This window comes from Leucopleurus acutus, assembly GCF_964270905.1.
Source record: "Leucopleurus acutus genome assembly, chromosome: 17".
Classification (NCBI taxonomy): Eukaryota; Metazoa; Chordata; class Mammalia; order Artiodactyla; family Delphinidae; genus Leucopleurus; species Leucopleurus acutus.
In genome coordinates, this window is record NC_139159.1 from 27,860,721 (window position 1) to 27,874,094 (window position 13,374).

Below are 13,374 nucleotides of genomic sequence, written 5' to 3' on the forward strand. Positions count from 1 at the left end.
GATCATGGCGTATGATCCTTTTATTGTGCTGTTGGATTCTGTTTGCTAGTATTTTGTTGAGGATTTTTGATTCTATATTCATCAGTGATATTGGTCTCTACTTTTCTTTTCTTTAGTATCTTTGTCTGGTTTTGGTATCAGGGTGATGGTGGTCTCATGGAATGAGTTGGGGAGTGTTCCTTCCTCTGTAGTTTTTGGAAAAATTTGAGAAGGATGGATGTTAGCTCTTCTCTAAATTTTTGATAGAATTCACCCGTGAAACCATCTGGTCCTGAACTTTTGTGTTTTGGAAGATTTTTAATCACAGTTTCAATTTCATTACTTGTGATTGGTCTGTTCATATTTTCTATTTCTTCCTGGTTCAGTCTATGCAGGTTATACCTTTCTAAGAATTTGTCCATTTCTTCCAGGTTGTCCATTTTATTGGCATAGTGTTTCTTGTAGTAGTCTTTTAGGATGCTTTGTATTTCTGCAGTGTCTGTTGTAACCTCTCCTTTCTCATTTCTAAGTTTATTGATTTGAGTCCTCTCCATCTTTTTCTTGAATTGTCTGTCTAATGGTTTTTCAATTTTGTTTATCTTCTCAAAGAACCAGCTTTTAGTTTTATTGATCTTTGTTATTGTTTTCTTTGTTTCTATTTCATTTATTTCTACTCTGATCTTTATGATTTCTTTCCTTCTGCTAACTATGGGTTTTGTTTGTTCTTCTTTCTCTAGTTCCTTTAGGTGTAAGGTTAGTTTGTATATTTTTTATTGTTTCTTGAGGTAGGATTGTATTGGTATAAACTTCCCACTTAGAACTGCTTTTGCTGCATCACATAGGCTTTGGATCATCATGTTTTCATTGTCATTTGTCTCTAGGTAATTTTTGATTTCCTCTTTGATTTCTTCAATGATTTCTTGGTTATTTAGTAACCTATTGTTTAACCTCCATGTGCTTGTGTTTTTCACGTTTTTTCCCTGTAATTTATTTCTATTCTCATAGTGTTGTGGTCAGAAAAGATGCTTGATATGATTTCAATTTTCTTAAATTTACTGAGGTTTGATTTTTGACCCAAGATGTGATCTATCCTGGAGAATGACCCATGCGCACTTGAGAAGAATGTGTAATCTGCTGTTTTGGGATGGAATGTCCTATAAATATCAATTAAATCTATCTGGTCTATTGTGTCATTTAAAGCTTGTGTTTCCTTATTTTCCGTTTGGCTGATCTGTCCATTGGTGTAAGTGAGTTGTCGAAGTTCCCCAATATTATTGTGTTACTGTCTATTTCCTCTTTTGTAGTTGTTATCAGTTGCCTTATGTATTGAGGTGCTCCTATGTTGGTGCATATATATTTATAACTGTTATATGTTCTTGGATTGATCCCTTGATCATTATGTAGTGTCCTTCCTTGTCTCTTGTAACATTATTTTAAAGTCTATTTTATCTGACATGAGTGTTACTACTCCAGCTTTCCTTTGATTTCCATTTGCATGGAATATCTTTTTCTATCCCTCACTTTCAGTCTGAACATGTCCCTAGGTTTGAAGTGGATCTCTTGTATACAACATATATATGGGTCTTGCTTTTGTATCCATTCAGCAAGCTTGTGTCTTTTGGTTGAAACATTTAATCCATTCACATTTAAGGTAATTATCGATATGTATGTTCCTATTACCATTTTCTTAATTGTTATGGGTTTGTTTTTGTAGGTCCTTTTCTTCTCTTGTGTTTCCCACTTAGAGAAGTTCCTTTATCATTTGTTGTAGAGCTGGTTTGGTGCTGCTGAATTCTCCTAGCTTTTGCTTGTCTGTAAAGCTTTTGATTTCTCCATTGAATCTGAATGAGATCCTTGCCAGGTAGAGTAATCTTGGTTGTAGGTTCTTCCCTTTCATCACTTTAAGTATATCATGCCACTCCCTTCTGGCTTGTAGAGTTTTTGCTGAGAAATCATCTGTTAACCTTATGGGAGTTCCCCTGTATGTTAATTTACATTTTTCCCTTGCTGCTTTCAGTAATTTTTCTTTGTCTTTAGTTTTGCCAATTTGATTACTATGTGTCTCAGTGTGTTTCTCCTTGGGTTTATTCTGTATGGGACTCTCTGGGCTTCCTGGACTTGGGTGGCTATTTCTTGTCCCATGTCAGGGAAGTTTTCAACTATAATCTCTTCAAATATTTTCTTGGGTGCTTTCTCTCTCTCTTCTCCTTCTAGGACCCCTATAATGTGAATGTTGTTGTGTTTAATGTTGTCCCAGAGGTCTCTTAGGTTGTCTTCATTTCTTTTCATTCTTTTTCTTTATTTTGTTCCACAGCAGTGAATTCCACCATTCTGTCTTCCAGGTCACTTGTCCATTCTTCTGCCTCAGTTATTCTGCTATTGATTCCTTCTAGTGTAATTTTCATTTCAGTTATTGTGTTGTTAATCTCTCTTGTTTGTTCTTTAATTCTTCTAGATCTTTGTTAAATATTTCTTGCATCTTCTCAATCTTTGCCTCCATTCTTTTTCTGAGGTCCTGTATCATCTTCACTATCATTATTCTGAATTCTTTTTCTAGACGGTTGCCTATCTCCACTTCATTTAGTTGTTTTTCTGGGGTTTTATCTTGTTCTTTCATGTGGTATATAGCCCTCTGCTTTTTCATTTTGTTTATCTTTCTGTGAATGTGGTTTTTGTTCTACAGGCTGCAGGGTTGTAGTTCTTCTTGCTTCTGCCCTCTGGTTGATGAGGTTTTCCTAAGCCATATTTTATATACACAGTATGAAATAAGACCAAAAAAAGGGGTCATTGTCTTCATTGTTTAGACTCATATAAAAGTAAAGTATTTTGACTTAATTCTAAGGTAGTCTCATCAGTTTTCCATGTCAAAGCAGAATCAGCTGGTGCTTGGTAAATGTTTTTTACAGAATTAAATTTCTTGCCATTTTCCTATAACTATTTATATATTAATAAAATAGTTTAAAACATGAATGCTTCTTAAAAATTTTAAACACCAAGGTTTAGATTAAAATGTCCTCAGGATTTGCCTACATTTAACCCATAATCATAAGTTTAAAAACTTACACCTACCAACTGGTCTCCTTAATTATTAATTAGGAAATGTTTAGCAGTGAATCATATCCTGATTTATTTACTTTTTGCAAAGATATAGTTAATTTATGAAATCAGAAAATTAGCTGGAAGCAATCTTAGCCTATTTTATAGTGGAGAAAGTAAGACTCAGAAGGATTTTAGTGGCTTGTTTAAGATGTCACAACTAGCCAGAGGCTTCAGGATTATAATTTTCCTTTAATATGTTAGGAGGTACAAAGAATACCTGGTTCTTTGGAGACACAGAGGAGGCAGGAGAACCCTAATCTGTCACCTGGCTTCCCCTGTCCTAAGTTGTTTTGCTGTCAATAAATGACCATGAATGGTATGCTGCTTCTCTCTTCATTACAAAATATTTACTGGAAACAAATTATTCAGTCAATATTTAACCAAATATATTATAAATTGTTTCACTACTCAACTATAAATAGATGTATTAAAAATTCTACAAATTGCTGTAAAAAAGAAAACAAGTAAATGTAGAGAGTGTAAATCAGAATTAGACTAACAATAGTATTATCTTAATTAAATGCTACATTTCCATTCCATGTCTCTCTCATTTTATTTAGCCTCTGCATTAATCCAGCCAGAATTTGAATTAGTCCAGATTAAGTCTTAATATATTATTTGTAGCTTTTTACTAGTTCCAAATTGTGCATTTTCATCCAAACAGGTATAATAATTCTGTCAGATTCATATAAAAGCAATTTTAAGTGTACAGCAAATTGTTATATTAAAATAAAGTTTTCATATCTTTTTTCATAGACTTGAGTCAAAGGAGCCTTTCCTGTCTGTTGGGTGAGTATATGTCTAAATTTTTAAAATCTCAATTCTCTAATTGATTTTTAATTCAAATTAACAAGGTCTTCTGAGACAGTATTTTCAGTCCTTTTAAGCCCATATTCAAAGTCATAACCTACCATTGATTCATCATTTCCTCAACAATAGGGCTATCTACATTTAAAAGGTAACTAAAATGCTCTCTGGACTGTTTTCTGATCTCAGAAATTTAACTAATGAATGCATATGAAATCCTGTATCCTATGTAAATCTAAAAAGGTACACAGTGATTATCTCATCAAGTAAAAGTGTGCTCTGATTGGTTTTAAAAATTCCTCTGAACCACAGCTTCAGTATTCCTAGTTTGTCTACTCATTTTTGTACTGTTTCCTTTCAATCTACTCTATTCAGTATTTCTTCCCCCTTTTTCTCTAAATCTGTATCCAAAATCTTTTTCTTTTTCCCTTTTCTCTCATTTCACTTTTTTTTCTCTGCTGCTCCCACTGACTGCTTCTCTGAACACAAAGCTGAAAAACCCTGAAGCAGATTAAGTAAGACTAATGCTTACCCTCTCTGATAGTATCATTCTGAGTCACAGTACATGTTCTAATAAAAATATACTGTTGACAAGAATATGCACATACTATTTTTAGCCATTTAGCTAATTAAGACTCAGCAAAGATGTTTTTACTGATCTATTACATAATCCTTTGACTAACATATTAAAATGTTTTATTAAGGGACTTCTGCTTCATTATGGTTGATGTTATAAAGTATCAAAAAGCATTGGAAGATGTGACATCTAGTTTAGAAGAAATCATGCTGTATTTGATAAGAAAAACACCCCCCCACACAAACACATAGGCAGTCATGACCAGAAACATAGGATGGGGTTAGATTTTTAAATGATGATATCAGTTTTCTTTTATTAATTTGCTTGCAGCCGGTGAATATTTCTGTCACTCATTGAACAAAATGGTTCCCTCTGCCCTTCTACTCCTCATAAAAGCCTTTCAGAATGCCATTTGAATTACAGGAATCAAAATAATTGTTAGGGGTTCTGGGAGAGAAAAACAGTAAATGCATTTATTGGAGGACTTCATGAAAAATGAAAGGTCAAGTTGATCTGGTCCAAAAAATTCATTAGCACATACTTCTTTCTTTCATTGATCATCAGATCCTATTTTTAAAAACTTTTAAACCTGAAGTAATCTTTTGTTTTGAGTGCATATGTGCCCTGCCCTCAAGTCCAGAGGCTGGAATAGCTTCTCTTTATGCCTCAGTGCAGTTGTTCTGCAGCATTTCCAGTTCTCTCCACTACTCTGAGGTGGAATCCACTTTTTATTGCAAACCTCTATTTTACAAGGGCAGATGCTCAGTAGTCTTTGTTTTAAACTTATCAGGAATTTAGAACTCAGTATTAGAGCACTGAGAAAAACTCTCTCCGAAAGAAAGATCTATCACTCAGCAAATACTACTCAAAATGGGAAAACTGGCATGGCAGTAAGAAGATATTGCTTTACTTAGACTTGTCCTAAAATAAAGTGGGGAAACAAGCAACCCAAATAGTTCTGCTGACTGGATACTTTAATTTATAGCTAAATGTCTTCATTCTCCTGTAAGAAAATGATTTTGAATAAGATTGTCCCAAAGTAAGTATGAATCTCTATCCTGACCCTGTTCAGTAAAAGGAAAGGGTGATAATGAACATAATGAACACATATGAGCCTGTTAGGCAACAGATAATCTACTATAAGAACCATGATTCAAATTTGTGTCTTTAATTTAGTCACTTGTCAAAAGGAATAAATATGCATGATGTACTGTCTATGGTATCAGTTGACATGTGAGTATTTAAGGTTGAGTTTTTCTAGAGCCCTGCATATCTTATTACATTAATTTTAATTCTATGTTCAATAAAATTACATTAATGAATAAATCAGTACTAAATATTGTATACTTCAGTCCATTGTCCAACAGTGTCTGAAAGCACTTATTAATATACTGTACTTCTAGAAGTTGCTTCCACCCTCGTAGACTCCGATACTTACAAGCTAGTTTTATTAACTTAGTCAGTTTCTTAAACTCCCAAAATCTCAGGTCCCTAATCGGTGAAATGGAGATAAAAAAAGAAAATTTAAATCAAGGATTTAGCACTGTTCTTGGCACATAGTAACTGTTCATAAATGTTAGCTATTATTACAGTTATGGAAGTTATATTCATAAATAATGTTCTAAAAACTCAATCACAGAGGTCCGAAATAGTTTAGAGAATACAACTCCACTTCTATAGCTGTGCTTTGAGTTGCATGGGGAAACCAAAAGAAGTTTTTATAATGGGGAGAGAAAAATGAAAATTGTGAATGGAATAAACATGAGTACCAATATTCTGCTTCATATTTTAATGAAGAACACTAACAATTGTTATTTAAAACTTTAATGGGACCTTAAGAAACAAGAAACATCTCAAATAAACAACCTAACCTTACACCTAAAGCAATTATAGAAAGAAGAACAAAAAAAACCCAGTTAGCAGAAGGAAAGAAATCAAAAGATCAGATCAGAAATAAATGAAAAAGAAATGAAGGAAAAAAATAGCAAAGATCAATATAACTAAAAACTGGTTCTTTGAGAAGATAAACAAAATTGATAAACCATGAACCAGACTTATCAAGAAAAAAAGGGAGAAGACTCAAATAAATAGAATTAGAAATGAAAAAGGAGAAGTAATAACTGACACTGCAGAAATACAAAGGATCATGAGACATTACTACAAGCAACTCTATGCTAATAAAATAGACAAACTGGAAGAAATGGACAAATTCTTAGAAATGCACAACCTTCCAAGACTGAACCAGGAAGAAATAGAAAATATAAACAGACCAATCACAAGCACTGAAATGGAAACTGTGATTAAAAATCTTCCAAAAAACAAAAGCGTAGGACCAGATGGCTTCATAGGAAAATTCTAACAAACATTTAGAGATTAGCTAACACCTATCTTTCTCAAACTCTTGCAAAATATAGCAGAGGGAGGAACACTCCCAAACTCATTCTATGAGGCCACCATTGCTCTGATACCAAAACCAGACAATGATGTCACAAAGAAAGAAAACTACAGTCCAATATCACTGATGAACATAGATGCAAAATTCCTCAACAAAATACTAGCAAACAGAATCCAACAGCACATTAAAAGGATCATACACTATGAACAAGTGGGGTTTATCCCAGGAATACAAGGATTCTTCAATATATGCAAATCAATCAATGTGATAAACCATATTAACAAACTGAAGGAGAAAAACCATATGATCATCTCAATAGATGCAGAGAAAGCTTTTGACAAAATTCAACACCCATTTGTGATAAAAACTCAACAGAAAGTAGGCATAGAGGGAACTGTTCTCAATATAATAAAGGCCATATATGACAAACCCACAATCAACATAGTCCTCAATGATAAAAAACTGAAACCATTTCCACTATGATCAGGAACAAGACAAGGTTGCCGACTCTCACCACTATTATTCAACATAGTTTTGGAAGTTTTAGCCACAAAAATCAGAGAAGAAAAAGAAATAAAAGGAATCCAAATTGGAAAAGAAGAAGTAAAGCAGTCACTGTTTTCAGATGACATGATACTATACATAGAGAATCCTAAAGATGCTACCAGAAAACTACCAGAGGTAATCAATGAATTTGGTAAATTAGCAGGATACAAAATTAATGCACAGAAATCTCTAGCATTTCTACACACTAATGATGAAAAATCTGAAAGTGAAATTAAGAAAGCACTCTCATTTACCATTGCAACAAAAATAATAAAATATCTAGGAATAAACCTACCTAAGGAGACAGAAGACCTGTATGCAGAAAATTATAAGACACTGATGGAAGAAATTAAAGATGATACAAATAGATGGAGAGATATACCATGCTCTTGGATTGGAAGAATCAACATTGTGAAAATGACTCTACTATCCAAAGCAATCTACAGATTCAATGCAATACCTATCAAACTACCAATGACATTTTTCACAGAAATAGAACAAAAAAATTTCACAATTTCTATTGAAAGCCCAAAGACCCCAATAACCAAAGCAATCTTGAGAAAGAAAAACAGAGCTGCAGAAATCAGTCTCCCTGACTTCAGACTATAGTACAAAGCTACAGTAATCAGGACAGTATGGTAATGACACAAAAAGAGAAAGATAGATCAATGGAACAGTATAGAAAGCCCAGAGATAAACCCACTTACCTTATCTTTGGTAAAGGAGGTAACCTTATCTTTGGTAAAGGAGGCAACAATATACAGTGGAGAAAAGACAGCCTCTTCAATAATGGTCCTGGGAAAACTGGACAGCTACATGGAAAATAATGAAATTAGAACACTCCCTAACACCATACACAAAAATAAACTCAAAATGGATTAGAGGCCTAAATGTAAGGCCAGACACCATCAAACTCTTAGAGGAAAACATAGGCAGAACACTCTATAACATAAATCACAGGAAGATCCTTTTTGACCCACCTCCTAGAGAAATGGAAATAAAAACAAAAATTAAAAAATGGGACCCAATGAATCTTAAAAGCTTTTGCACAGCAAAAGAAACCATAAACAAGACAAAAAGACAACCCTCAGATGGGAGAAAATATTTGCAAATGAAGCAACTGACAAAGGATTAATCTCCAAGACATACAAGCAACTCATGCAGCTCAATATCAAAAAAAACAAAGAGTCCAATTCAAAAATGGGCAGAGACCTAAATAGACATTTCTCCAAAGAACATATACAGATTGCCAACAAACACATGAAAGAATGCTCAACATCATCAATCATTAGAGAAATGCAAATCAAAACTACATCTCACACCGGTCAGAATGACCATCATCAAAAACTCTACAAACAATAAATACTGGAGAGATTGTGGAGAAAAGGGAGCCCTCTTGCACTGTTGGTGGGAATGTAAATTGATACAGGCACTATGGAGAACAGTATGTAGGTTCCTTAAATACTAAAATTAGAACTATCATATGACCCAGCAATCCCACTACTAGACATATACCCTGAGAATATCATAATTCAGAAAGATTCATGTACCAAAATATTCATTGCAGATCTACGTACAATAGCCAGGACATAGAAGCAACCTAGTGTCCATCAACAGATGAACGGATAAAGAAGATGTGGCACATATATACAGTGGAATATTACTCATCCATGAAAAGGAATGAAACTGAGTTATTTGTAGTGAGGTGGCTGGACCTAGAGACTGTTGTATGGAGTGAAGTAAGTCAGAAAGAGGAAAACAAATACCATATGCTAACACATATATATGGAACCTAAAAAAAGAAAAAAAAATGGTCAGAAGGACCTATGGGCAAGATGGGAATAAAGATGCAGACCTACTAGAGAATGCACTTGAGGATACTGGGAGGGCAAAAGGTAAGCGGTGACAAAGTGAGAGAGTGGCATGGACATATATACACTACCAAACGTAAAATAGATAGCTAGTGGGAATCAGCTGCATAGCACAGGGAGATCAGCTCAGTGCTTTGTGACCACCTAGAGGGGTGGAATATGGAGGGTGGGAGGGAGGGAGTTTCAAGAGGAAAGAAATATGGGGACATATGTATATGTATACTTGATTCACTTTGTTATAAGGCAGAAACTAACACATCATTGTAAAGCAATTATACTCTAATAAAGATGTTAAAAAAATAAAATAGAATAAAATTTTAATGGGAAGAAGTATTGATAAAATTTTAATGTGCATCTCTTCTTAATGTAAATTAGGGAGCAAAATTCTTCCTTTGATAAATTTGTTACAGTAATAATGAAATAAAATGTTTAAGTGTCACAAACATAAATTCAAATTAAATATGCCAGCAGAAAAATTTGTCAGAGAAAGTTATAACACAAGGAAATATTTGTTTATGGAAAAAGGTTAGGAAATTATGAAAGGAAATTAAGTGAAATTTCAGATCTTAACCCTTCAACTATGTGGTGATTTAAGTGGAACTTTCTTTCCTATGCACCAGTAAATGATTAGTAAAATAATTTCATTAAGAAAAATTTAAAAATAGCCTTTATCCTGGAGTGAGGAATGAAGGCTCATCCCGGAGTTTGATTCTGTTAATTCAGGTAGGTCAATAGATGCAGTGTTTTCCAAGGCTATCTAGGCAATTCTGATACCAGCCAGTGCTGGAACCACTGTCTACATCATGTATGTATCCTCCCTCATCCTTTCCTTACAAGCATACACAGGTTGTTCTTGCAGACATTTATGGTCTCTGGAATCTCCTTAAAAATCTTTGAAATACAACTTCCTATAGTTTCTCTCTGTTTTGTATATATATGGCAGAAGTGGACACATTGATTGAGAACTGTCTTGGAGTTCATCCATCAGAGACCAGAATAGATGTAAACAGACGAAAAGTTGTGCCATGGAGATCACCATGGTGCTTAGGGAACACACTGCCTGTGTTCATTCTAATGTCGTCCTAGACCTAAGGTTGGGATTATATTATTAAATACTATAGCTTAATATTTAATAAATATGCTACTACATGAAGATAAAAAGTTTTATATTAAAATTATTATAAGTATATTTAATATAAATAAATTTATATGTAACATGTATCACATATGTAAATTTATTTAAATATATCATAAAATACATTTTTATTATAAATATAATAAATTTAAATAATAGATTTAAAAATTCAAGTTCTTTCCTATCTAACCCACCCAAAAGTAAAAAAAATCAATCAACTCTGTTTTTTAGAATGGAGCTTAGGCTTGAGTGCTAAATGAGTACTAGATGGTTGATATTCTACTCATCCTCAAAACATTACATTTTAGAGCAATTTAGAAAACTCTCCTGGCAAGTGTTTTCTTGTATGAGGCATCAGACAAATTCTGATTTTGGAAATAAGCTGGAAGAGAACAGACATCAATTTGTATTCAGAAAAGTGAGTAAGAACCAAGCGATGGTCTCAATTAAGTGTCTAAGATATAAATATTAGTTTGAAACTAGTCATGCCTTGAAAAATCTTTTTACAGCTTTTTAATGAAAAAAAGAGATGAGGGGAAAGGAAGCTCCTGTTCATTTGACATTTGAGATTCATAGTGTAAAAGGACATGTCAAGACAATGCATGAATTCCCTTCAAGAGCAAGTGGCTGTCGACACTTTGCAGACACTGAGCCACTTAAAAGTGTATTCAAGGCACTAAGTAAAATTTTCCATATGAATTATTTCCTCTTACCTCTTTAGCATGAAGTTAACCTTTTTCAAAGACTTTTACTATGAATGAGTTGTATTTTGGAATTGAAACTTTGCATCATACCAATGATTTTACAGTTGATGAATTTTTGTATGAGCAGCTTTATTATGAGGATGATTATTTACTGCATGGGTAAAAATTTTTTTCAGATTTTTTCATTATATTAGAATAATTTAAATAACTCAGAAGAATTTGAAATTTTTATTGGAATAGCTCAGAATACATTGTTTCTCAGGCTTGGCTGAGAGACATTAAAAACACATCAAGGATAAAAATCTCAAAATTATTATATTTATCTCAGTTAAAGCACTGGCTCTATGAGTGAGCTAATCATGGCCCAGCCAATGGAGTTCCTGCATCCCCTGAGAGGTATCTGACCTATTCTACTTAAGTCCAACCAAAAAGGGGCTAACACTGTCAGGGCAGCAAAACTCACCCTACAACTAAAAGTATTCCTAAGTAATTGCTAATATATATATATATATATATATACATACACCACACTGCATGGCATGTGGAACTTCCCCAACCAGGGATCAAACCCATGTCCCCTGCAGTGGAAGAACAGAGTCTTAACCACTGGACCACCAGGGAAGTCCCATGCTAACAGCTTTATTTTGTTAAATAATTTTCCTTGGGGAATATTTCCCCCTTTACTTTCCAGTCTTGGAACTGAATTTGGAGCTTCAGTGTACTTTTGCTATTGTTATAAAGACATTATTAAACCTCAACATTCTTATTAGGTCAAATATTTGTACTAGTTTACTTTTATCTAGGTTTTGTTTGAGACTTTGTATTTACTGACAGATGCTGTATATTATTATACCATTAGCTACCTATTTTAGGAGACTAAGTTCTGTAATTTGGTTTTCTTGGTTTGTATCCCATTCTGTCTTTTCTTAGCTAGGTGCCTTGGGCAATTTCTTTAACTCCTCTCTGCTTTCATATTCTCCCCTGCAGTAATAACTAACTCTTAGGGCAGTTGTGAATAAGATAATATTACAAAGTGCTTACAACAGCATCCAACACATAGTAAACAGGGATAGATATCAATTGTTATCAACATTCTGTGCAACATCTAAGTTATGTTATAAATCTTTCCTAAAGGAGTGAGTTCCTCTGAATTACAGAAATTTCAACTAATTAAGTCCAAAGGTCTGAATATTCTAGAAGAGTGGTAATGGATTGAATTCTTGGAAAGGAAGTTCAGAAGAGTGAAATCAAGCACAGTAGTGAAGAAATACTTTACTTGGGAGATCTTTGAGGAAGATAGACAAGAAAGAAAGAAAAGCACAAAGACAGGAAGACAGTTTTGGAATGTGCTCAGATTGATATAAAATAACAAGTACAATATTTAAAATTTTAATAATAGGAGCATGAAAATAAGAAAGCAATGCCAATTTAGGGATAGTTGCAAAAGAGCATCAAAAAGTAAAAAGAGAGTTATATGACTGCTGTAAAATGATTGGTTTTTACCAATCATTTAGGAATTAAAAGATGGTCTTAATCTAGGATTTGAGAAGTTGAAGAAATTGGCCAGATTGTCAGGAAATTTTTCAAGACAAAATGTAGGACTTGAGTTTATCTTCAAGGTGAAGTAAGAATTCAATAAAGAGGTTTTAAGAGTAGCATTTCTGGAAGAAAGAATTGGAAGAAAAAAATGGCAGCAGGGAGAAGAGACTGCACCAAGCGCATCAGACATCCCAGTCTAACAAGCCTGAAGGTTCATGAAAAGACAGGAGAGAGATTAAGATTGGTGAGTTAAAGTAGTGGCTATATACTGAGAAATTATGATAATGCAAGGAACTTCCTTTACATTCTAAGGATTCAGTAGAGTCATTTGATGGTTGTATGTGTATTTGTTTGTCTGTTTTGCTTTTAACTGAAGAATATTCTCCAAAGTGAGGTCATAGCAGAGTCACTTAGAAAGCTGTTGCAATAATTCCAGCATGACTTGAAAAGATTCAGAACTTGAGCAGAATGAAATCACCTCCCACATGTTAGAATGGCTGTCATCAAAAATTTGACAAAAGATAACAAGTGTTGGTGTGGATGTGGAAAAACGGGAACCCTTGTACACTGTTGATTGGAATGTAAGCTGGTGCAGCTACTATGGATAATGGTAGGGAAATTCCTCAAAAAATTAAAAACAGAACTACTTACGTGATCCAGCAAGCCCACTTCTGGGTATATATACAAAGGAAATATTTTAAAATCAGTATCTGGAAGAGGTG

The 13,374-nt window shown here is 33.8% G+C and overlaps 1 protein-coding gene across 1 annotated transcript in view; it reads left to right on the forward strand.

Moving 5' to 3' along the window:
* The window catches only part of RALYL (RALY RNA binding protein like), a gene marked incomplete at its 3' end in the record, with an annotated part of 523,686 nt that overhangs the window by 351,813 nt on the left and 158,499 nt on the right, over window positions 1-13,374 (forward strand). The window contains exon 3 of the mRNA XM_082858435.1: window positions 3,835-3,867. Within this exon, the coding sequence (XP_082714561.1) occupies window positions 3,835-3,867 (33 nt within the window). The remainder of the gene's footprint in view (window positions 1-3,834; window positions 3,868-13,374) is intronic.